This window comes from Sebastes umbrosus, chromosome 12, assembly GCF_015220745.1.
Source record: "Sebastes umbrosus isolate fSebUmb1 chromosome 12, fSebUmb1.pri, whole genome shotgun sequence".
Lineage (NCBI taxonomy): Eukaryota > Metazoa > Chordata > Actinopteri > Perciformes > Sebastidae > Sebastes > Sebastes umbrosus.
In genome coordinates this window covers 30,319,413-30,346,274 of record NC_051280.1, presented here as the reverse complement: position 1 = coordinate 30,346,274, position 26,862 = coordinate 30,319,413, and the positions used below count along the sequence as shown (strand labels likewise).

General features: G+C 40.0%; 1 protein-coding gene across 1 annotated transcript in view; it reads left to right on the top strand.

Moving 5' to 3' along the window:
• The window catches only part of tox (thymocyte selection-associated high mobility group box), a 47,742-nt gene that overhangs the window by 19,708 nt on the left and 1,172 nt on the right, over positions 1–26,862 (top strand). Inside the window, exons 3-9 of the mRNA XM_037788360.1 lie at positions 5,103–5,213; positions 9,153–9,437; positions 17,922–18,182; positions 19,382–19,618; positions 21,318–21,398; positions 22,346–22,867; positions 26,429–26,589. Of these exons, the coding sequence (XP_037644288.1) occupies positions 5,103–5,213; positions 9,153–9,437; positions 17,922–18,182; positions 19,382–19,618; positions 21,318–21,398; positions 22,346–22,867; positions 26,429–26,589 (1,658 nt within the window). The remainder of the gene's footprint in view (positions 1–5,102; positions 5,214–9,152; positions 9,438–17,921; positions 18,183–19,381; positions 19,619–21,317; positions 21,399–22,345; positions 22,868–26,428; positions 26,590–26,862) is intronic.

Sequence of the window (26,862 nt, the reverse complement as noted above, 5' to 3'; positions counted from 1 at the left end):
ATGTAATTTTCAAAGAGATGCATCATCTCAAAGTAGTGCTATGATTTAACAGGGACTGTGATAAATACAAATACAGATCCGGCTGTTCTGATTGCATAAAAAAAGTAAACTTTTTTAGATTTTTAATGCACATGGTGGTGTGTTCTTTATACTATGACAGCTTTCCTAAAATTAGATAAAAGGAATTGCAATATATTGCCTTGCTTACAGTATCGCAATATATTAAATCGTGACTCCTGTATCGTGATACGTATCGTATCGCCAGATTCTTGCCAATACACAGCCCTAATGCTATCCAGTGACCTTTTTACATTTTTACAACCTCTACTTACAGCCTCTCTTGTCCTCTCCTCCCTCTGTGTAAACAGCCTGCAGTTCAGTCAAAGTTTCACTTAATATTTGTCACGTGACTGTCGGTCTCAGCCGAGTCAATCATGGCTTCCCAGTTGCGCCAAGGAGCACTGAATTTAATGTTTTTTACAGGATCTGGTTTGTGCAAACGTTTTATTTTTGGTGGAATTTTACATTAGAGATTTTTGATGAAATATCACTTTTTTGGAAATTTGATAATCCGACGATAGTTTCTGTTTTTACAGTTTCTGGCTACGATAAATGGTGTAATTTTGAAGATTTTTTAATAAAAATAGAAAAGATATCTTTCAAACACGCTGGCGGGCTGTGGGGTTCAGAGTTATTTAGCTGCACTGCAGAGAGAAGAGAAAGTTTTGCCATTACGCCCATGTTCAGATTAATTTACAGTGTAGTGCATTAATGATATTATTTTACAGAAGATTTTTGTTGATGCTTTCTTTATGATCATTTGATCATGCCCCACTGTGTCTTTGAGCTAACCTTTAGCTATTTTCAGTCTTCAGTTATTTCCAGTTGCATCAAACCAACTTTTCCTCCCATCCTGTTCCTCAAATCAATATCACTTACTGCACTCAACCTGAGGCACAGAAAGCATTACAATGATTTTCTATCTCTACGCTTTCTCTTTTCTTACACAAATAGAGAACTACTGCAGTACTACTGTGTAGGATTATTGAGCAGTATGTGTCGATTGCCGCAGGAGTTACTTATTAAATGCAATTCTGGCTTGAAAAATAGTTCCTTTTTATTTGGGATGTTTGAATAGAGTTAGGGGGTTCTTTCACACCTGTAGTTGGGTTCATTTGGTCTGGACCAACAGGAAAACTGACTCATACACTGACACTATACAAACAAACCAGAGGAGTAAACAGGAAGTTCAACAGACTGACAAATAACTCACTGATTGTCATCATGCATCATCAGGACCCACGGACCACGGGAGTTCACGGACACGCGCATGAGGCGTCTTGTACAGTAATGATTCAGGGCTTATTACTGTGGGACACACTTTTTAATGGAGTTAATGAACTGACAAAGTACACAGAGTCGGATACAAGCACAGCAGTTTTATCAGCTTTTGACCTTTTAAATCAGGGAAAATACCTACACCGACATGCTCATCTACATGGCCTTAAATACAGATCACTTCCTGAACAGATTTCACCATCAGCAAGTGGATTTATTAGTAGTTTAGCTTTTGAAATCATGCTAAAATGATCACATATCTGCTATCATAAAATCCTGTGGCTGGTTTGTTTGCTTTCACACCATTTTGGCGAGAAAAAACTAGCATTGCCATTTTCAAAGGGGTCTCTTGACCTCTGACCTCTAGATATGTGAATGTAAATGGGTTCTATGGGTACCCACGAGTCTCCCCTTTACAGACATGCTCACTTTATGATAATCACATGCAGTTTGGGGCAAGTCATAGTCAAGTCAGCACACTGACACACTGACAGCTGTTGTTGCCTGTTGGGCTGCAGTTTGCCGTGTTATGATTTGAGCATATTTTTTATGTTAAATGCAGTACCTGTGAGGGTTTCTGGACAATATTTGTCATTGTTTAGTGTTGTTAATTAATTTCCAATAATAAATATATACATGTATTTGCGTAAAGCAAAAGAAAGAGTATTAAATACTTGACAAATCTCCATTTAAGGTACATTTTGAACAGATTAAAAAATGTGATTAATTTGCGATTAATCCCAATTAACTATGGACAATCATGCGATTAATCGTGATTAAATATTTAAATCGATTGACAGCCCTAATTTTAACTGAATGAAAAATGATGATATGATAATTTGTATTAAAGGGAGTCTGATTAAAGCTCCAGCCCCCTGAGACGCTAAACAGGATAAGAAGTGTAGAGAATGGATACATGGATGGAAATTTCCACTGGTGAACACTGCGTAAAGTGAGATCTAGGTTTAAGGGTAGTTGATGGTGTATGTACAGCTGTCGTGTTACGTCACCTCAGTGCGATGACCAACGTATTAAAGATCAGCTGTTTTTAGATTCCTAAGCAACAGCCCTGGAACAGCAGTATGCAGCAAACACTATGTTTTATATGGCTGTGGGTGTAACTGCAATTCACTGTGTAGTTTCCAGAGGGCCTAGCGAAGCCTCTAGAGAGTAAGATGTGTGTTTGTTAGTACAGAATTACCTCACCACCAAGCAAAGCCCATATTAATAAGAAACACCACCAGAGATACATTATTCATAGAGCACAATGTAGAGAATATTGTGTGGTATAGGAATCTGTGATTTGATGTTTTATTCATCGTGTTTGTGCCATAAGAAGATGGGGAGTGGTGTATGGAATACGAATTTATGGCTTTATTATTGAAGTACCATTGCTTCCATAAAGTCAGAGGTTGTTGTGATGAATGTGACCAATTTTAGTCCGGTCTGACCCTCGCTCTTGTCATTTTTTGAATTGTTAATGGAGCAGCAGTGTGATGTTACTGATCTTACCCTGAAATAGAGGGGAGAGGGAGAGGCTCAGTGAAACAATATGTGTAGGTTTGTCAGTGACTCTCCTGTAAAGACATTAAATATTATCATTAACATACACCGTGACAGTTTGTCTTTTTAAAACCAAGGAACTTCCCCTATCATTTGGATTTGAGTAAGGCACTGAACTTCCAACTGCTCCTTAAAGGTGCAATGTGTAAGATCTGGCCACCTGCTCTAAACAAATAGGGGTCAGCATTTCACCTCTACTTCTGGCTCCATACAATTTAAATTTACAGTCATCAGTTATACATATATAAAAAAATACTACCAACTAACTAACAGCAGGGCGTGAATACGCAAAATTCAACCAAGCTGCTGAAACTCTGAGAGCCAGTCAAACACTGCTGTCTTGTAATCTTCACATGTGGCGGCGGCCTATAGTTTACGCTAGCCATCTGTGTGTTTATTGTGCCTCTAACTGAGGCTGTACAGTCCGTGTACGCTTTGATAATTTGTTTATTGGATTAAACCAAAGTATTGGATAAAATAAGTTTGATCTGATGAATGCTCTGAGGAAAAGTCACCAGAGTTATTACAATTCATCCTGAGAGGAATGAAGTTTCTCTCACCTTCCAACATATTTTCACTGGTCACAATCGACGCTGACAGTAATTGGCGACATCGCTCGTAGTATATCTGGACAATTTTTCGCGCTTCATTCACCAGAGTTTGCTCACTTGCTGTACGTTAGGAAGAGGAGAGTCAGGACCCAATAAACCGAACTACAGGTGTGAAAGCACCCTAATTAACACGATATGTATCTTTTGTTTATTCCGTACAAAGAATAATAAGTTGTGATTTAATGGGGAGTGACGAGCTGGACTATTTCTTGAGGATTTCCTGACGCACCAAGCCGTCGGTCGGCCGTCAGACAGTTCGGGGCCGTCGGCGAGTGTCTGTCGGCCTAGTTTTTTGCGGTGTGTCCCGCCACCGTCGGCTGTAGTCTGCCCGTGTCGGAGGTTTTTCGGCCGATTCAGCATGTTGAATCGACGGCGGAGCTCATCAGTGAGAGAAATCACTCTGATTGGCTGTTCAGCTTAAACGAATCAGTGCACGAGAAGAGAAACGGACGTGAGGAAAGCAAGAAAACGAGTAAAGTCAAGAGGACACACACAGAAGGCTCTTCTCATTTTTCATCTTCATTCATTCCACTCAGTGAGAGTAGCGAAAATGGTCGGCGGACGCTGATTTGTTTCATGTACGTATCATAACAACGGCTTGTATATCCGGCGTCCTCGGTCTTCCACTTTCCCTTTTTGAATGACTGATACAGACTATCGCCACCTGCTGGTGTGGAGAGTTATTTCCTCTCACGCAAGCGCAGAACGTACGGGCTAACTGGCCGTCGGCTGTAGTCTTTGCGGTGTGTTCAAATGCAACTCGTCGGCCAAGACAAAGGCGACGTGAGGCGACGCAACATTCATTGCTGCTAGTTCTTTGGTGTCGTGTTGGTGTGTCTGGGCCTTTAGCCTGTTGCAGTGACTCCCTGGAGCTTCCGCTGGTTGCCTGGACAGAACTCTGTTTCCAGTCTTTATACTAAGCTAAGCTAACCAGCTACTGGCTCCAGGTTCATATGGAATGGACAGATATGAGAGTAGTATTGATCTCTCCATCTGATACTCTGCACGAAAGAGAATATGCTTATTTCCCAAATATTGAACTATTCCTTTTAATCGATATAGTGTCTGCCCAGGTTTCTAGAGCTGCTCAGTGGTTGTGGTTATAGTAGGAGGCTTCCAGGTGTGAAATAACTCGCCTGTTATGCGCTCATGTTGCTTCTATGTGTTTGTCTTTCTTCCTTCATTGCAGCTGTACAGTACTCGATGTAACCTTTTCTTATCAGGGATTAGCTGCGGAGGGAATGAACAAGCAATTTATTTACAGCCTCTCTCTCTCTCTTATCTCTTTCTTTCTCTGAATAGCTGTCTGACTCATTTTATTTCTCTCTCTTTCTTTCTGTCAACTCAGTTCAGTTGTAGCTGTTAGTTGGTTTAAAAGTAAAAGCAATATTACCCCACCATAAAGATAAAATAACGTTTTGACCTGTGTGTGGGAGACTGTGTGTGTGTATGCTTGTATAGAGTCTCTCTCTCTCCCTCCCTCTCGCTTTGTCCTTGCTCCCCTTCGTGACCTTTTCATTTGACCTCTGACCTTTCCCTGGCCTCTGCGTCCATTTGAACCTTTGTGTGTCTTTGTTATTCCCCCCACAGTTTCGTGTGCCACAGCCCCCTCACCCTCTCAGCAAGGTGACGCCATCCAACCCGCCCTCGCAGCACTGGAGGAGGGACACACACATGGCCGACACACACCGTCTGCCTTGGGTAAATGCACACACACACTTGTACAACACACAAACACAACGTTGTCCAGGCAACACTCTAGTCTTTTGGATGATTTTATAACTCTGAAAGTCACACATAAACACCGAGGTTAACACTTCATTTTATAGGTCTGCAAATTTCATGGTAATTAGGTGATAATTTGCAAGTAACCTATTTGAAAGTTCTTTGGAATTACTGCCAAATTACCCCAATATTTACCTCAAAATGTATCGAAAATGACTTTATTATAAACATTATTTAATAATTAAACGCTAAAATAGCATATTATGGTTAAAATAGGGCCCTTAGGCTTGAGAAACGGCTTTGCGCTGCTCTTCATTGGAGGTGGAAAACTAATAGAAGACACTTCTGATCAGGCACAAATCTCATCATTGTGTGATTTATTGCCTACACAAATGTGACCTGGTAGCTGATATCATGATTCAGGGAGGTTTTTAAGAATTCAACCAAGTTATTTGATAATTATCATCTATTTATCAGCAGACATGGAAATAAAGCATATCAATTAACATTGTATTCTTTTCCTTGAAATGTATTCAATAAATTACCAGCTATTGGGAAATAGCGGAGTATAATTATTAAATAATGTTTATAATAAAGTAATTTTCGATAAATTTTGAGGTAAATATTGGGGTAATTTGGCAGTAATTCCAAAGAAATTTCAAATTTGCGGACCTGTTACCGAAACTATTGTAGTATTATGTATTGCCTCAAACTACAGTATATTAGCCTGGTATTGTATGGTATTCAGGACAGCCCTAACTCTGCAACACCACTGTTAAACTGCGAGTGGACTGAGTGTCTCTGTAGTCCCAACAGCTCTTACAGAGTGATACAGCCTCTCCTATAGACACAGATGTTGATGGTCACACATTATTCATGTCCAGCAGACATATGTGTTTTTTTTTCATATTGTATGAAACAGTCATGAACATGGAGTTGTGAGAAGTGTGTAATGTTAACACAACATATGTGAAAGGACTTAATCCTGACTACATTAGTCTCTCTAGAAGGGAACAGGCTATTGTACTGACATGAATGGAGGAGCAGAGAGAGAGAGAGGAGTAATTTATTCAGAACTTGAAGAAATGATAGAGAGAGGCAGACAGACAACAGACAGGCAGTGTAATTTATGCAGCGCTCTGAGCTCCAACAGGACACTGTGTCTGAGAAACAGACTGGTGGACTTGTATAGTAAGGATAATGTTGGATATGACGAGGCGTTCAGGCTCAAACTCAACATGTAGACGGAGAAAGTGGTCAAACAAATGAGGGTTAGCTCTTTGAAACTACCTGACTTGATGCATGGCTCTAGAAAGAAACTGAATTACTAGATTCTTTATTGCAGAATAGGACTAAAGAAGTTGGTGGGTGACTGAACAAGAATACAAAGAAACTAGGGATGCAGCGTTACCAGTACCGGATCGGATATCGGGACGATACAGACTCAAATAGCTGGGTCGGGTATTGGTGAAAATGGGGCCGATCTATTCAATTCAATTCTATGTGTATATACTATATACATTATATACTGGAATTTGAATTCCAAGTTTTAACCAATTTGTTGCTGCATTAAAAGGGTTTGCACTTGAATTGTAATTCCTGATAATTTTGAAGATTTCTTTACCAAGTTGTTGGTGTACTTTATTTTTTTAATAATAAATATCAATTCAGTAAATTAAATATGTATTTATTTTTTACATTTTGTTTTACAAAGTAAGGTAAAGCAATGTTTAAATCAAGCCTAATGTAACAGTCACTTCCACACAGTGAGGCATACATCGTATTAATTAAACTCTGGTATCAGATCGGTACTCTGTATCGGCCGATACCCAAAGTACAGTTATCAGTACGGTATCGAGACTGAAAAAGTTGGTTCGGTGCATCCCTAAAAGAAATGGCTCCATGTACACCTGACCTTTAGTGGTATAATAATAATACTGTGATATGTAGTAATACATACATGAGCCTTTAGTGATCAGACAATAGTTGGATAGCACATAAACATAGTTGTAAATGTATGGAAACAAATAACGGGTATACAGATGTGAATCTTATAAGCTGAACTGATCGATTCCATCCTGGCTCGATTGCTTATCCTTGGTATCCCGGATGCTCAGTCTGAATATCACATGTTGAATTTTATGATCTGAATCTAAAAAAGCCAATTTGAGCAACAAGATTCTTTTGACTTTTTAGATCAGAATTGAGCTTATGAGTTGAGCACTGAAGGAGGGAAACATTTCCATTTTGCCCATGTCCGGTGTCTAATGTTTGCCTGATTAGAATTAGATCCTTGTGAATCAACAGCAGAAAGGGAGATAATGGGAGGCATTTTTAGTTGGTCGGGGCCCAATGTGTGATCATTTCCATTATCTGTTTCCTACATTTTATTTTAAAGCGGTGAAACTATGAACTCACAACCGTGGTTTAATTACATTGTGAGCTTATACATCACATCACTCGACTCGAAACTCATCGCTCAGCTCACAAGTCACGCAACTCATAACTCAACACTGCATATGGGTTTGAGATAGAGCAGAAAAGAGTGAGAGAGAGAGAGAGAGAGAGAGAGAGAGAGATGAAAGAGAAATTGAGGATGAGAGTAGGAGAGCGAGAGGGCAAAAGAAGGGTGGAAGGAGAAGGATGGTGAGAGATGAGGAGCAAAAGAGTGCGAGAGGGAGAGACTGGTGTGGCCAGCCAAGCAGAAAAGGCTGTCAGTCTCTATAAAAGATCTCCTCTGTCAGATTAGTATGAGACTAGGGCTTCTCTCTCTCTCTCTTTTCACCCTCGCGTCTCTCACTCTTCTCTTGCATGATTCTCTCACTCCATTTCTCTCTTCATGTCTTTGTCTTTGCTCTCTCCGAATAATTCATTATCATATACGGTACTGCTGCTGCTGGCTTTCTTTTTGTATGTCAGATTAGCATTGATATACTGTATTTTACACACTGTGTGTATTCTCTCAGGCAGAAGGGGGCTTGTACGTATACATTACTGTGTTGTTCTGTCGCTCAATCAGTGAGTATTTGCTCACACGGTGCTTTTTTTTAAGGCCGAGAATATCATTAATTAGTCTGTGTGATAGGAGCTCTGGCTGGGTAACACTTTATAATAACCCTCGTGTGTAAATGGTAAATTAGTAGTTAATTAAACTTAGTTAATAGTTATTTCACTGTTAACAAACCATGAAATGACAATTAATAATATTTACTAATTAAGGCTGTCAATCGATTAAAATATTTAATTGCGATTAATTGCATGATTGTCCATAGTTAATCGTGATTAATCGCACATTTTGTATCTGTTCAAAATATACCTCAAAGGGAGATTTGTCAAGTATTTAATACTCTTATCAACATGGGAGTGAGCAAATATGCAAATGTATGTATATATTTATTTTTTGAAAACAGTTAACAACACAAAACAATGATAAATATTGTCCAGACACCCTCACACGTACTGCATTTATTATTATTCATTATTAATTATCATGTCATTGTAAGTTAACAGTAAAACAACTATTAACTAAGTTTAATTAACTATTAATTTACCATATATAAATGTCGGTTATTATAAAGTGTCACCGAAGGATGACTACATGACAGAGCACAGAGCTGTAGTTCAGACTGGATTCAGCATTCTGGGGGTAATAATGATGACGGACAGTTTTTCCATCTCCTCCATCTATTATCTCTGACAGTAATGTTTTATGACACTCTGGTCTCTTATAGTCCCCTATGTAATTCTTATTGATGTTCTCCAAGTTGTCACTGTGCTGAAGGCAACGCTGCCCGTCCGCCCGAGCTCTATCACGATATTCTGGCTTCCCCTAAACTTGACTTTGTCCCGCATCAGTAAAGATGGTGAATGACATTAAAAACTAAGTCAGGTGTCTTTCTCTCTGTCTCTCCGTAGTCGTACTCGGTGGGCGGTTTGAGCGACGAGGACTTCAACATCCCGCCCATCACTCCCCCCAACCTGCCGGACCACATGCTGTCCCCTCACCTCCCCCACGATTCCCGCTCTGGACCGTACCACCCTCTGGACCCCCCCTCCAACTCAGCTCCCCACCACCCCTACCAGCTGCAGGGCATGGATCTGCCTAGCATGTCCGGTAGCCAAGATGGAAGTGCTATGTTGAACCAAGATGGCGGCACGTTCAGTCCGGACGGCGGCCCGATGACCAGCACGCTGTCTGTGGTGAGTGCTCATAAATAATCACACATAATAATGACTGTTTTGCTTCAGTAATGAATGAAATGGAAGCGACGTGGTACAGTATGCAGTAACATTTGGAAGTTGGACTTGTATACATGACATTTAGAAAACATGACCTTTTGTCTGCTAAAACCAATACCCGAGTGAGGGCAGCTTCAGTTTGCAGGCCCTGCACACCCACTCAGATGCTTTCAGTAGTACTAGTTCTGATTAGACCTTTAGTTTAGTGTGCAGTATACTGTATGCACACTGATACGGGTGAGGAGGATGCAACTCGTGAATGTTAATGTTCTCCAAAATTTAGATTGCTTAATGTTTTGCTGAGCAGCAACAGTGAAAGTAAGTTAATTAGCATAACACCTTTCAAATTCAAAGAGGCAATTCAATGTGCTTTACAGTACTTAAAGAAATACATTAGAACAACATTTAAACATACAATGAAGAGTAAAATACATTTAACCCTCTGAGACCCACAATAGACCCGTTTTTGTCTTTTTTAGGCAAGTAATAAATTATGAAAGTGTATAAGGGTTTAGAACATTATGATAGTATAGTATATAAAGTATATGATGGCCATCCCCATGCTCTATTATGTCTCCTAAGTTGTTGCAGCAATTTTTAGGTTGATGCCATTTGTTACACAGATTTGATGCTAAATTTAACCATTTTTTACCACTCGAGAATTGATCAAAATTATCAATAATCCCACCAAAATACCACATTAAGACACCAAGACCTTGAGGAACACTATAGAAAAAGCCATGCTCTGATTTGGTATCAAAAACTTTTGACATTTGGAGATTTTTTGCAAGAATTAAATTTTTCGGCGATAGGATAGCGAGAGACTTCTGGTCTGGAAACTGCTCAGAAACCCCCTTATTGTATCATGCCATGTCTAGCTCTGCTTTTCCTGGCAATGTGTGAAACCCAAAGTGTTTCCATACTTCACTGTTATGTGTAGTGTTTACCACATTAGATTTAAAATGTGAGCGTGCAGGTGGTATTCATATGGAACCTCCTCCGATTTCTACTTTTTCGTTTCGGCTCGCTGCAGCCGGCTTGTTTGTTTTGCTTTTTGAAACGGATATGACGTCACGTTACTCAAACTACAACAATAAAAGTGTTAACTTTGCTCTACCTCTGCATGGACTCAATTGAAGCAAATATATCGATTCTGGCATTAAAAAATCTATTTCAAAATAGTAAAAAAAACAGCCCCACCATCTGAGGTCAAAGTGATCAGCTCAGGGATGATACTCCAGTATCTAAACTGCCACAGGCAGGTGTGTTAGATGATATTTGGTTTGTTAGCAACATACTGTGCATACAGATGGACAGCAGAGAAGTTCATGATGCTGTGGGAGTTACTTTAGACATTTCTATGAAGGTTTAGATCCTTTGATCACTGTAAAATCCTTTCACCAAAGAAATCATTGAAACTGAGATGAATTGATGCTGACCAGCTGCTGCTCCCTAACAGTGACTACACTCTTTTAACAGTTGTGCTTTATACTCAAAAGACATATTTCAGGGCGGATTATCACTTTGTGTTTCGCTCAGAGATACTTTGACTTTACTTATTGGAAGTAAATGTAGGATCTCAGCGAGTCTTAAGATCTGAACTGACAGCCAGCTGATACATTTGAACTATATTCTTTCATATTTTATTCAGTTTTAACTGTGTGAAGTAGGCTATCGCCCGGGGCGGTGTTATTTGCAGCTGGTCGATGTGACATTCTCCTCACATTTTAAGTCTTCATTTCAAGTGAAAATCTTGCTTTCAGCTGTGACATTCAGATGTGGCTGACTGTTTCATACAGTAAAGAAATGAAAGCTTCACCTTCACAGACGTGTAGTTACTTCAATTGTCAGAGAAACTGAGTATTCAGCGGGGTGACAAAGGCATATATGTGTCAGTATCTGTAATAAAGATTTCTCCCGTTTTATAAAGAATGAAACTTGTCACCTCCCACTCTTGATCTTTCAATCTGTCTGTCTGTTGTCTCCATCTCCATATTAAATCCACCTGCTGTAATATGAAGTGTCTGTCTGAAATCTCACGATGAAGCTCTCAACCCTGACTGTGGTTGAATTAGAAATGACTATAACATAACATAGACAGTTTTTTAATAACTTTTAATGAAATCCTCTTTTTCCTTTGATTGTGCATAACCCGTCTGTTAACCGTGTAACGATGGAGATAATTATTTTAGTGGCCTGAAGGGAAGCTCTTATTTTCCATCTCTGTCTGTCTGTCCTACCTTTTTCTCTCTCTACCTCGCTTTTATATTCTCATACTAACATTCATTTACTGCTAGTCCATGAATGATGGTTGCCTAGCAACAGTGCCTGGCTCAGCCTAATCGGGGTGGATGGAGGGGCTAGAAAGATTCAAGTCAATGTGTGTGTGTGCATTATTCCAAGAAGAGGCAAGACTACTCAGTTGCAGTTAATATTGAGACTGCTCTTTTTTTTATTTTTGGCAGCAATCTGAATGAAGGTTAATGTCTAAAACGATTAGCTTAGAGAGCTTCATTTGGTGCTTTTCAGATAGTGATTTTGTTTGTTCAAAGTCATAACCCATGATGTTTACATTTAACTATAGTAGGTGACAGTCTGTTATTGATGAAACACAACAGTAATTCAACCTGTAGACATTTCACGAGAAGTTTTCTGTTCTAAACATGTCCCGTTGGATTAATTTACTAACAGCAGTTTGTTTGAAACAAACAGGAGAACTGAGAAGTTTGCATGAGCAGTGGTACGGATGAACAAAGAAAAGAGCACCACCCTACGGAAATGCTAAATTTACTGACATCACAGACAAATATACTGTCAATCGATTAAAATATTTAATCACAATTAATTGCATGATTGTCCATAGTTAATCGGGATTAACTCCATCGCAAATTAATCACACATTTTTTTTCTGTTCAAAATGTACCTTAAAGGGAGATTTGTCAAGTATTTAATACTCTTATCAACATGGGAGTGGGAAAATATGCTGCTTTATGCAAATGTATGTATATATTTATTATTGGAAATCATTAACAACACAAAACAATGACAGATATTGTCCAGAAACCCTCACAGGTACTGCATTTAGCATAAAACATGGCAAACTCATTACCAGCTGACGCTAGCGCAAGCTTGGTTAGCAAGGTGCATCTGTAATTCACATTAATTGGGATGCTAATTTTGGCTAGCAAAAAACATTCTTAAAACAAAATGTACTTTCGGTAAAAAATGAACAGCAGACTCCTTAGATTGCCTTTTAGTACAACCGTAGACATTTTTAGTAGGGATGGGTCATGATTTTTGAATTTTCAAATTGCTATTAAATTATGAATTATTATTATTACTTAAATAGTTAATGCAACTATCGTCTTGTCTTAAAAAAAATATTTCCCCTTGTTTTTACCGTTGCAGGCGCTGCCAGTAAAACGTGTGTGGCACGTTGAGTTTGGCTCTTTTCAGTTGGCGTGTGTGTGCCGCGCGGCGCCCCCGTAGTTTCAGCTGTGGTGGAGCATTGTAAAACACACCTTATTTAAAACTCAACAGAAACAAAATCAAACTAACCAAAACAGTCTCGGTTAGTTTTTGGACTGTTCTAGCAATTTGGTTGAAATAATTTGAGTTTGATTTGAAAATGCTCTCCGTCTCTCTCTCCCCAGGCGAATTACAATTAACTTTCATGAACTATGAAAGGGTGAGTCTGAGGGATAGTAACCACATTGGCATCATAGACACCATCAGCACGATTCTTGTGGAAAGACCTAAAAAACTAAATGGAAATTTTAACATCTACAATTCCATGACAATTAAACAAACTCATTCATGAAATACAAAAAATGCAAATGCTGATTTTTCCAGACTTATATCAAGAACAGATTCAGAATTTTACCGCAGTACTTTTCATATTGAAATCCTGTCATCAACCACACCTGTGTGAAGATATGAACGCTCTGTGTGTAGCCACCATGAGTCAGTCATTACTCGCCCTGTCTTCATCAGGGGTTTCCCCTCTATTGTTCTCTTCGGACAATGTCAGAAATGTTTTTCTGATTTCCCCCCCTCCCCCCCTCAGGGGAAAATCTGATAAATATATATTTTCTCTTCCATTGGTAATGCTTTTAGTTCCACAAGTGTTTTCCGATTGCGATACGTTAGTTCCTGGGTGTTGTTATTTGTGACCTTGTGACCTCCTGTTCCCGTCAACAGACGCCGCTAGAGATGTTACTACTGAAACCCTTTCCGTTCTTTAGATGTCTTACTCCGCATTTTCCTTTAGTGCATTTTGGTTTTGTTATGTCAACATTTTTTTATAAACCAAAGTTTGACATCCTGAGCCAAGCGGTTTTGATCAAATATTACATACAGTCATAATAATGATTTAACATGTATTGTAATCAGATATAAGAATTTTCAGTCATTAAATTTTATCTACAAAAACTAAATGTTTTTTAGTAAAAAGAAGAAAGTTTTTATTGTTTTGAAGTATTTTTATCATTAAACAATTCATCATCGATAGCTCAGCTTGGTGCTCAGGTCTTCAAACAACTATTTTTATTTACATATTTACATGTTTTATGTACGTGAGGCGAGCTGTCAAATGAATCAGACAGAGTAAAAGCTCTCTGGAGAATTATGACCGTATGACTGTTAACTAATATGACATTTTATTGAAGTCCCAAACCAACCAATGCTGAACCACAGCTATTATTTTTCAGCGTTTCTACAAGTGCACACGTCAATCTGAAACCTCTTCCCGTGTTAGTGAAATGTCACTCGGTGTTCCATCTAAATACCACAGCGGTATTCAGAGGCTGCTGCCGGTAACCGAGTTCAGGTAATGCGTTCCCGAGAGGGGCACAGCCGCAACGCACCAGACCACATCCGTTATTATTCGATGCTTACTAAGACGAAACTCTAAATACACATCATCAACCGAGTCCTGTCTTCATATTTGTGACTATAGGTGTCAAAAGTTCCCATGCTGAGGGTGTGGGCAATCATTTTTGTTTAGGTTTTGTTTTCCTGAGAAATGGACAGAATGCCACTGATGACTGAGTCACTGTGCGAGAATGCTCATATTTTCGGCAATGCCAGTTAAGATTGAACTGCTCTACACAGTGGGCTCATGAAGAAGAAGGATCACACACCAAAATATGCCCTCAAATAACATTTCTCCCATTTGTCCAAAACTACTTTAAAGAGAAATAGCTGCTTCTTCGTGGCAAATAATCTGCTTTATATTAACATGAGGGCTGTCAATCAATTCAAATATTTAATCATGATTAATCGCAAATGAGTCGCTCATTTTTATCTGTTCAAAATGTACCTTAAAGGGAGATTTGTCAAGTATTTAATACTCTTATCAGCATGGGAGTGGACAAATATGCTTGCTTTTATGCAAATGTATGTTTATATTTATTATTGGAAGTCAATTAACAACACAAAACAATGACAAATATTTTATTTACACAATGTTTGCTAGTGGAAATTTCCATCCATGTATCTATTCTCTACACTTCTTATCCTGTTTAGCATCTCAGGAGGCTGGAGCTTTAATCAGACTCTCTTCAATACAAATTATGAGCCAGTAACCGTACATTTTTCATTCAGTTAAAATTAGGGCTGTCAATCGATTAAATATTTAATCGCAATTAATCGCATGATTGTCCATAGTTAATCGCAATTAATTACAAATTAATCACACATTTTTTATCTGTTCAAAATGTACCTTAAAGGGAAATTTGTCAAGTATTTAATACTCTTATCAACATGGGAGTGGACAAAATATGCTGCTTTATGCAAATGTATGTATATATTTATTATTGGAAATCAATTAACAACACAAAACAATGACAGATATTGTCCAGAAACCCTCACAGGTACTGCATTTAGCATAAAAAATATGCTCAAATCATAACATGTCAAACTGCAGCCCAAGAGGCAACAACAGCTGTCAGTGTGTCAGTGTGCTGACTTGACTATGACTTGCCCCCAAACTGCATGTGATTATCATAAAGTGGGTATGTCTGTAAAAGGGAGACTCGTTGGTACCCATAGAACCCATTTTCATTCACAAATCTGGAGGTCAGATGTCAAGGGACACCTTTGAAAATGGCCAGTATGGCCTAGTATGCCATGGTTGGTACCAATGGATTCATTGGGGTTTTCTAATTTCATGACGCCAGTATCTTCACTTTAGCTTTAAAACTGAGCTTGCGTTATCATTGCGTTAACTTTGACAGACCCAATTAACATGCATTTTGATGTGACATTAAAATGTTAACATTAATGAACATTTTGTATCACTTAATTTGGTTGTATAAAGATTGATTCGGGCATTTTATTCCATTTTATGTGACATTTATTCACGATTGTTCTCATTGTCTCTTGGGAGACATTTGTTTTGAAAGACAATGAAACATTATGCATTCATGACACAGGTGTGACAGTAAAACCGTCTGGTCACTTTATATCCTGCAGTATATCAGCTTTCTGATAAATTACTGAGGACATGGATGCACGAGGAAATAAAGCAAATGCTTGTATCTATTCAGTCTGCACCTGTGGACGCCATAATGTCTCCTCCAGATAGAAGCCGTGGAGCAACTTCTGCCGAGTGCAGCAAATGGAGTTTAGAATCTCTATTGATGTATTTACACACCAGCGGGAATTGATGTTAAATGACTTCTGATCCCGTCTTCTCTCTGACCTGTATTGCCTGTTGCCACGGTTACTATCAGATTTCATTATTAGTGAATCCTGGACTGCTGCACACTGTACAAAACCTGTGAAGCAAAAGCAGACTCTGTCTCAGAGCCCAGCTAGGTCTGTTATATGAACATGTTTTGTAGCTCAGATACTGTTTCAGCACACCTTCTGTTCATTACGATATGGAATCTAAGATACTAATCTGATTTTAGGGCTGTACGAGCTCCGTCAATGACGCTTAACGCAGTGTTGATTGACTTTTTTCCCCCCATTTGTGAGCAGTGGAACATGCTGTCAAGTCAACATTAGACATATTATCATCTTATAAAGTTATGTTATATGAAGGTGTTGGCAAACAGAAATTTAAAGGTAAATTATGTCACTTTTGCTGCATTAAAATGTCTAAAAACTACTAGACCTATGTCATATATTTTGTTGAGTTGTGTACTCACATTATCCCAAATGTTTCCAACAATTTTGAAACCTAAAGAAATCTGTCATTTTAATCACGTAACGGTTTAATTTGGTCGCCTGTCAGTGGCGTCTTATTCCCTTTGTGCATGCGTCAGCGTTGTGGTTGTCTGCCAGAAGCTGTCATAAATTGATTTATATCCGGTTTTAAGCCACATTCTTACGATACTCTTCTTAGATCTTGGTGTTGGCCTAACCCTAAACCGTTGGAGATCAATGCCTAACCATAACCATTGGAGGTCAATGCCTAACCTTACCCATGGGAGGTCAATGCCTAACCTTAACCATTGGAGGTCAATGCCTAACCTTAACCATTGGAGGTCAATGCCTAACCTTACCCATTGGAGGTCAATGCCTAACCTTAACTATTCAAGGTCAATGCCTTACCTTAACCATTGGAGGTCAATGCCTAACCTTAACCATTGGAGGTCAATGCCTAACCTTAACCATTGGAGGTCAATGCCTAACCTTACCCATTGGAGGTCAATGCCTAACCTTAACCATTGGAGGTCAATGCCTAACCTTAACCATTGGAGGTCAATGCCTAACCTTACCCATTGGAGGTCAATGCCTAACCTTAACTATTCAAGGTCAATGCCTTACCTTAACCATTGGAGGTCAATGCCTAACCTTAACCATTGGAGGTCAATGCCTAACCTTAACCATTGGAGGTCAATGCCTAACCTTACCCATTGGAGGTCAATGCCTAACCTTAACCATTGGAGGTCAATGCCTAACCTTAACCATTGGAGGTCAATGCCTAACCTTACCCATTGGAGGTCAATGCCTAACCTTACCCATTGGAAGTCAATGCCTAACCTTAACTATTCAAGGTCAATGCCTTACCTTAACCATTGGAGGTCAATGCCTTACCTTAACCATTGGAGGTAAACGCCTAACCTTAACCATTTGAGGTCAAAGCCTAAACTAAACCATCTTGCGAGAGTTTCGCAATTTGCGTATTACCTTCTAGCCACGACCAAATATCTGGCTCCAAATATCTGACTAATGCATTTGCTACTGTCTACGTCCAGGTGATATTTCTTCAATAACTTTGCATCTCGACTCATCCTATATTGAATCAGTAGTTGATTTACCATAATCTACAAGAAATACTGGCACCAAATCCCAGTGGAATAATGGAAAGGCAATGTTGTAGATGTTTGCAGATGTTGCAAAAAGACATACCCATGAAGTCATCAAACTCCACATGTACACCTGATATTTGCGTTTATTTACTAACTGACACGATCATATGTTGTCTCTGCACAGATGCAGCAGATGGTGAACTCTGACTCTCGGTTCACCAGCAGCCAACAGCCAATCGAAGCTGCGCTCGGACCCAGGAGCCAATCGGGCATGAGCCAATCGGGCATGAGCCAGCAAAGTCAGTTGTCCACCATCAACCAATCCCAGCTGGGGCTGAGCGGAAACTCCGTTACCCACAGTTCCCCATCACCTCCTGGAAGTAAATCCGCCACACCGTCTCCGTCCAGTTCAGCCCACGAGGACGAGAATGATGACGGACTCAGGGTAAAAAACAACACACACCGACACTGTATCTCCTGTTTCTATGAGTCACTGAGTCATACCTCGCTGGGCTGTAGCAACCATTTCTGTTCTGAGTATTTGTGTGTGTGTGTGTGTGTGTGTGTGTGTGTGTGTGTGTGTGTGTGTGTGTGTGCGTGTAGACAGTGGATAGTTGTTATGATAATGTTATGTGTCATAATAGAGCCATTCTCCCTGCATATCAACTAGATGGAAATCAGCTCCCTCACTGTTGGGTATCTCACACTGAAACAAGCACTCTGTACCAAACTGACTGTTCATATTCTGGGGAAATGAAACCATTACTGTTCTGCTGAATAATATTTACCACCTTCATCATTCTCATTGGTTATGTATAGAAGAATTTCAAATGGGCAAATGGAAGCAGGTATACAGGTAGTGCTTGCTTCAGGGCGGACAGGGAATAGAAAACAAAATGGACATTGCTTATAGCTTTACGATCTACTCCTACGCATCTAAACAATGGCTGCTTTTGTGAAGATACACAACATCTAGAATTAGCTGTTACTCTCACACTCACACACACACACACACACACACACACACACACACACACACACATATATATATATATATGTACAGTATATATATACACAGTATAAATAGGCATTGAGGCGTTGTGTTTCTTCAAATTTCAATTCTTCACATTAAAAGCAGTCTACAGGCTGATAGAGGAAACCCAGAAAGTCGCAGAATGTCTCATTTTTTAGGTTAGGTTACAAGCTGTTCACACATTGGCAATAAAAAAAACAAATTAAAAATGTTTATAGGTGTAAAACTTACGTACAGTCCCTTTTAATGTAAGTTTTTCCACAAAGAATCATACAAAAGCACCACTTTAAATCTAGTGTTTACCAGAGATGTGCTCATACGTTTCTAGGAAATAAGTCATTCAGCATGAAAAAGCATAAAAGAAATATTAACTGACTGAAGAAATCTTAGTCGACTAAGACCAAAATGACGGATTAGTCGACTAATCGACTAAGAGTGGGCAGCTCTATTTTTTATTTAAAGATATTATCAATTTACTACACAGCACTGATACTACTATTCTCAATTTACAAATTCATACCACTATTTTAGTTTGTTATACAGAACTAAACTCCATCCATCCCTCTATCCATCCATGTATTCATCCTCACCTCCTTCCTCTCCTTCCTTAGCTGGGCGGTGGAGCAGAGAAGAGGCCAGCAACAGTGGACATCTCCAAGAAGCCCAAAACACCAAAGAAGAAGAAGCGAAAGGACCCCAATGAGCCGGTGAAGCCAGTGTCTGCCTACGCCTTGTTCTTCAGGGACACCCAAGCCAACATCAAGGCCCAGAACCCCAACGCCACCTTCGGGGAGGTGTCCAAGATCGTGGCCTCCATGTGGGACGGCCTGGGAGAGGAGCAGAAACAGGTAGGGCCTCTAAATCTTTAATTTAGCATGTCTGGATGCCTTTCAATGTTATTGATAGAATGGTCAAATATATATGTGGTAGTTATCTTTAAACTAATATTAGATGGATTGCAATGAAATTTGGTTCATGTATTCATGTTCCACACAAAAATGTGGTGGTTTATGACCAAATAACTAAAACTATTTTATTCAGCTTCAGCTGTACTTTGTGTTAAGTGCTAAGTAGCAAGTGTTAGCATTAGGGGTGTCAATCTGTTGAAATATTGATTGTCCAGAGGTAATCGCACATTTTGTATCTGTTCAAAATGTACCTTAAAGGGAGATTTGTCAAGTATTTAATACTCTTATCAACATGGCAGCGGGCAAATATGCTGCTTTATGTAAATGTATGTATATATTTATTATTGGAAATCAATTAACAACACAAAACGTTGACAGATATTGTCCAGAAACCCTCACAGGTTCTGCATTTAGCATAAACATATGCTCAAATCATAACATGGCAACCTCAAGTCCAAGGGGAACAACAGCTGTCAGTGTGTCAGTGTGCTGACTTGACTATGACTTGCCCCCAAACTGCATGTGATTATCATAAAGTGGGCATGTCTGTAAAGGGGAGACTCGTGGGTACCCATACAACCCATTTACATTCACATATCTGGAGGTCAGAGGTCAAGGGACCCCTTTGAAAATGGTAATGCCACTTTTTCCTCGCCAAAATTTAGTGTAAGTTTGGAACGTTATTGCGTTAAAGACATTATTTGCATTAATACATTATTATTAACTTTGACGGCCCTAGTTAGCATGCTAACACGCTAAACTGAGATGGTGAACATGGTAACCATTACACCTGCTAAACATCAGCGTGTTAGCATCCTCCCTGTGTAGCTCTCAGAGCAGCTAGCATGGCTGTAGACCCTCAGTCTTGTGTCTGAATTTTGGCAAAGGCAGATGATGAAAGAAAGAAAGATATAACATGTTTATCCTCTTCACTAAAACGCTAAAGGACAAGTGAGAGGGACAGAGAGTACCTACCCTGTCTTCGTGACAGGAATCAACAGTTCTGCAGGAAAACATGAGCTCTAACAATACCACTGAGACTACCAATCATTACTGGGCTCGCAAAATTGCCAGAAGTGGCATGTCAACTGAATTTTAAAAAGTTCACTTTCAGATTCAGAGTTACAGTAGGTGCCTGGGGAATTTATTATTGCAGTTATGTGTTGTTAGATAACTGTGTCAGCTGAGGGAAATACTATTCGCCCCATGATGGTTATACCTGAGTGATTATTGAGATGATTTAATGCAGCCGCAATTCTCACAGCACGTTGGTGCTTATCACACAGCTACAGTTCACTGAAGAGTTTTCACATTAATAAAAACTACTTTACTAATGATGTACTGCTGATTTGCAAACTGTAATAGAGGTTGATAGTCCAGTAGCTGGTAGGGGTGTAAATCACTAGCACCACTTGCTAACGTCGCTAGCACTGTTTAGGATGTTTAGGACTGAGGTGCACTTGGACGGAAATGGTGAAACAGACATGCCATGGGAATTTCAAAATAAAGGCGTATCTTAAAGATGATGATATGTATCAATGTTTTCACTTTGCATCGATAATATTGGATTGTTGGATCATTGAGTCGATACATCCGCACCCCTAGTAGCTGGTAGAGAAGTCATGTGTTTGTGTTTCAGCTGTACAAGAAGAGGACAGAGACGGCTAAGAAGGAGTATCTGAAACAACTGGCTGCCTACAGAGCTAGTCTGGTCTCACAGGTACTACACACACACACACACTGATAATTGAAGTTCTTGACATTTAATACGTGCCTTAAAGGGATAGTTTGGATGTTTAGAAGTGGGGTGGTATGAGGTACTTATCCATAGTCATTGTTTTACCTACAGTAGATGACGGTTGGCACGCCCCCAGTTTGGAGAAACAGACAGGAGTATGACACAGCAATATGTACTGCTGTGGATTTTAGAAACCTAATAGATCAATATAAGTTTAAGTGTATGCTATATTTAGAATATCTTCACCGCTTTACCTTGCCGTCAGACAGCCCTTTACGACGGGGAACTGAAGCCGTTATCAAAGCCACCAGACTCCTGTGACAAAAACAGTAATTTTACCTCACAGAACTTGGGAGTCTGCTGGCTACTTTGCTGGTCTACCGCTGCCTCGATCGGCTAGTTTGTTTGTGTTATTTTGTCACTTTTGTGTTTTAAAGGGTTAGTTTGGATTCACCAAAGTCACACAATAACACAAACAAACTAACCGGTCAAGGAAGCGGTAGACCAGAAACTCCTGTGCTCTGCGATGTAAAATTACTGTTTTAATCAATGGAGTCTGGTGGCTTTGAAGAGAGCATAGGCTTCAGTTTCCCGTCAGAAAGGACTGTCTGACCGCAAGATAAAGTAGTGAAAATATTCGCAATATAGCGTATATTTAAACTGATATTGATTATTTTAGGTGTCTAAAATATGTTTAGCTGCTGCCCCCGTCCACAGCATTACATTGCTTTGCTCCCGTGCTGCTCCCGTGCTGGTTTCTCTAAACTGGAGTCATTCCGACCTCCATCTACTGTAGGTAATACACTGACTATGGAGAAGTACCTCATACAACCTCACTTCACAACACCCAAACTATCCCTTTAAGAAGTAAATGGGTCAATCTGAAACCTGCAAACTGACTTTCTGTTATATTTTTTCTTGTTCTCCAGAGTTACAATGATCCATCTGATATGAAGCCGCCCCACTCTTCCTCCGCACCTTCCTCTTCCTCTACCTCAATGTTCAACTCCAAACCTTCGGTCTACCCCGGTCACCCAGGCCAGCACCACTCCTCCAGCTCACTGGCCCACCCTCACCCTCTCTCTCCCCATCCCCATCAACACCCAAGCATGTACATGCCCTACCCTCACCCGTCGCACCCTTCCCACGCCTCAAGCCCCGGCCTCAGCCCGCACCTGCCCCCTCCTCACACCCAGATCCACCCCCAGCTGCAGGCTCTGTCCTCCAGAGGGACCGTGCCGCGGTCCAGCGTCCCCCACCAGGGAGCTCTGTCCCTCGGCAGCATGGCGGCTGCGTCCACCCCTCCTCTCCAGGTCAGCCCTCCCCTCCACAGCCAGGCACACCTGGGAGGGCTCCACAGTCCACACCATCAGCACCATCAGCAGCACCATCAGCACCAGCAGCTCAGTGGACACTCACTGGGAATGACGCACTCGCCTGGCATCCCACAGGTCAGTCACGCACACTGAATGAACATCTTAGAACTTTGTAAACTTGAATCCGTTTGTACATTGATAGTATTCAGTGAGTTGGACATGAAGTCTTAAAGGATAAATGTCAGTCTGTCTCCTGTCTGGAGCACTCAGCTCCAAGCCCAAACATTTAGTTCAACAACAGGACGCTGTAGTTTCCAGAAAACGTTACTCAAACAGGAGGAAATAGTGTGCAAAAATCCACATTTGGTGCTCTAGTGTGTATGTGTTGCAGCAGGATGGTGTATGTGGGATTGAGTCCAAATAAACTACAGTGTGTGTGTTCATGGTAATGAAGGAGCATGTCATCCAGTGCAACGGTGTGACTCATCGATGTGTTTGTAATAGTTTTTGGACAACAATGGAGCTCTGTAACAAAGACAAATGAGATACTGCATATCAGGCTTTAATAAACACACAGTTCATTGTTGGTTTTGGCCTTTTCCGGTGACCGCTGCAGTGGCAAGTCGGAGTGACGCTACTGTTTGCTAACAGTATTAACTGGTGACTTTCAGTCGCACGCGTCTGTGGTTGCTTGTAGTAACTTATGTAAATGGTTGGCGTAGATAATAAACACAGATGGGTATGTATTTAAAATGGGTTAAAGTCAAATTGAAGGCTTTTACGGGGACACTTACATGTTCTGTTAGTGTTTTCAACAGCTGCCGTCACTACGAGCCACCAAGACAGCTAACGTTAGCTAAGCAGTGTTAACTTAGCTGATGTTAGTTGTTTCACCATAATAGGCTAATGTTATTATTATTATTATTATTAAATTGGATTTTCCACCACTTTTAGTTTTTCTTCTGACAGCTTTAATTTAATATATAGCAATACATGATTTTCAGTCAGAGAAAATATTAAAATAGCTTCTATTTAGACGAGCAAACTAATGTTAACACGGATTGCTTTTGACCTCAAAGGGAAATAAAATAAAGGGTTACAGGATCGTAAAAAAGAAACATCAATCTTTATGCATGTATCCTGACCTTTTTTTTTTTTTTTTACTTTAGTTTGGAATTGGGGACACAGCTATTGTTTCCTCGGTAGTTCTTTCCTCTATGGATCATCAAACCATTTCTCACACACACACACACAGTCAGCCTTCCTATATCCTCGAGGTAACGGCATGTTGCTGATTTAAAAGCTGCACAGAGGTGAATGGAGATAGATGAATATATCAGCAGAGGAGACACACACAGTGGAAATGAGATGGGTGCTAGAGTGGAAGAGGATGCATCAGCATTTCCTTGAGGACCGCAGCACTAGAATAGACTAGAATTGTATGGAATTGAAAACTGAAATATCCAGCCTATCCTATTAATCTTAATTATTATCCAGTCGTCTCGAGCTATGCTATTGGATTAGTTGACCTCTTTTTCTCGCTGTCTGCCTGTAGACATGTATGCGTGATAACATACAGACTAGTAGAAATCAGGGCTGTCAAAGTTAACAGGATAATAACGCGTTAACACAAATTTGTTTTAACGACATTCATTTCTATAACGCATTAACGCAACCTGAGATTTTTAGGTTGTAGTGGGCTCAGTTTTAAAGGAATCCATTGGTACCAACCATGTCATACTAATCACATGCAGTTTGGGGCAAGTCATAGTCAAGTCAGCACACTGACACACTGACAGCTGTTGTTGCCTGTTGGGCTGCAGTTTGCCATGTTATGATTTGAGCATTTTTTGCGGGTTTCTGGACAATATCTGTCAACGTTTTGTGTTGTTAATTGATTTCCAATAATAAATATATACATATATTTGCATAAAGCAGCATATTTGTCCACTCCCATGTTGATAAGAGTATTAAATACTTGACAAATCTCCCTTTAAGGTACATTTTCAACAGATACAAAATGTGCAATTAATTTGTGATTAACCACAACTAACTACGGATAAGCATGCGATTAATCGTGATTAAGTATTTTAATCAAGTGACAGCCCTAATAGAAATAGTTTGGATGTTAAATGGAGACAACCAAGTTCCTTTTTAATCATAGAAATCAGTTTTTGGTTGAACTTTAGTCGGACTTTCTCTACTTCTGTCTGTCCCTGTCCACCTCTCAGTCAGTTGATAGTCACTCTATCAAATCAGGAGGAAGAGGAAGACGAGTGGCCGTGATGTTTTTAAATCCCACACTCCCATAATCCCTCATTTCTCTCTACTACATTTTGCATATTTCTAGCAATAAAAAGAGAAAACAAAACAAAAGTAAAAAGTGAAGGGAAAAAAGGAGAGGACACAGTGACAGAGCTCTAAACTTTATGTTTCTTCGAGTGAAGAGTGAGAAATGATGGGGGAAGGGAGAGAGAGAGAGAGAGAGAGAGGGGGGAGAGAGAGAGAGAGACAAAAGAGGCAGATGGGGTCTTTGTGAAGGAGTGAAGGAGAAGAATTTGCTCAACAATGGATGAATAGGTGAGGTAGAGGAGGAGAGGGGGGAGAACCCAACCACCTGCTGTCCTCCTCTTTCTCCTCTTTCACTCCCAACACTCAGATTAACTTCCCTTTCAGCCTCTCTCTCTCTCTCTGTTTGTGTGTCTCTCACACACACACTCCTGCACTTTGTCACTCATTTTTCTCTCTTTCCATCTCTCTCTCTCCTCCCTCAAGTATCTTATGGTTGGAGTCATGCTCACCTCCTCTTCCTCCTCTCCTCTTACCTTTTCATCTCCTCTCCACTCGTCCACAGCTCTCCTCCCCCCCGCCCCCGGCAGATGATAAAATCACTCAGTAACTCTGTAATTAGTGCTGATGAACCTGTGACTGATGTCTGTCTCCTTTTCACTTCACTTGCATTCATTCATATCGCCGTCAATCAGAAACCATTTTACCAAAGAAGAGCTAAAGGTTGGTTTGATAGAAGCCCGTCAGATGTCTATGGACTGATTCAGGTTGAAGGAGGATGTAAACAAGCCGCCATTACTGCGAAGGCATTTCACATTCAAACCTGCGCAATAGCACCGTGAATGAATGTAAAGGAGTTAACTTTTCAACCACTTATGCCAAGAAATATGACCTTATATACATGTCAAAAATATAGTCCATTCCATTGAAATGAAGGTTATAAAATAAAACAGGTTTCCAATGTTTCAGTGTTTACATTTTTGGACATTTTGACAAATTAAAAGTGCCGAATTAGCTATTGGCAGTTCCTGTTTGCAGTGGACCCATGGTTATACAGACAACTGTTACTGGATTACTTTGATACTGAGGAAAAGTTAAAAATGTGATGATTCTCAGGCAAGTTCTGCAGTTATAAGGAGCGTCTTTTTCCTATGATTTCTTAACGGATTATTCATGATGGACATTAGATAAATATGTCCTTGTAGGTAAAGGTGATGTCTTCCAGCATCACCTATATTGCAAGGACACACAAATGCATCTTGCATCTGCTATAGCATTGCTCATGTGGTATCTGTACGTGGCTGACCAGCCAGTGTGATCAGCTGTTCACACACTCTGTCTGCATACATGATGAATTATTATGTAATTTAATATAATATTATTTTTGTTTTATTATTATTATTCCAGGGCTACCACCCTTCCCTCCAGTCTGACTACCAGTCATTAGGAGGAGGCATGCTTAATGGTGGAGCAGTGATGTCATCAGCAGTGGACTACCATCAGCTGGGTCGACACACGCCCAACCACCACCCCTCTCTGGACTGGAGCACCGATTACCATGGCAACGGGTAGGTATGAGGCTCTGACCTCCTCTCTCTCACCTCGCTGCAGTGATGTACAGGTGTACTCCACGACACTGTGACATCACGAACGAATATATTTGCATCATACATTCCGAAAATCAAAAATTCTTACTGTATTAATTTAGATATTTTCCAAAGTAAAAGTCCCTAGAAGTGTATGATTCAACTTTTTCCCATGGTTTAGTGTTAAAAAAGTTAACAAAAATCGTATTCCAATAAATCGCAATGCTTAAAAATCGCAATACATATCGAATCAGC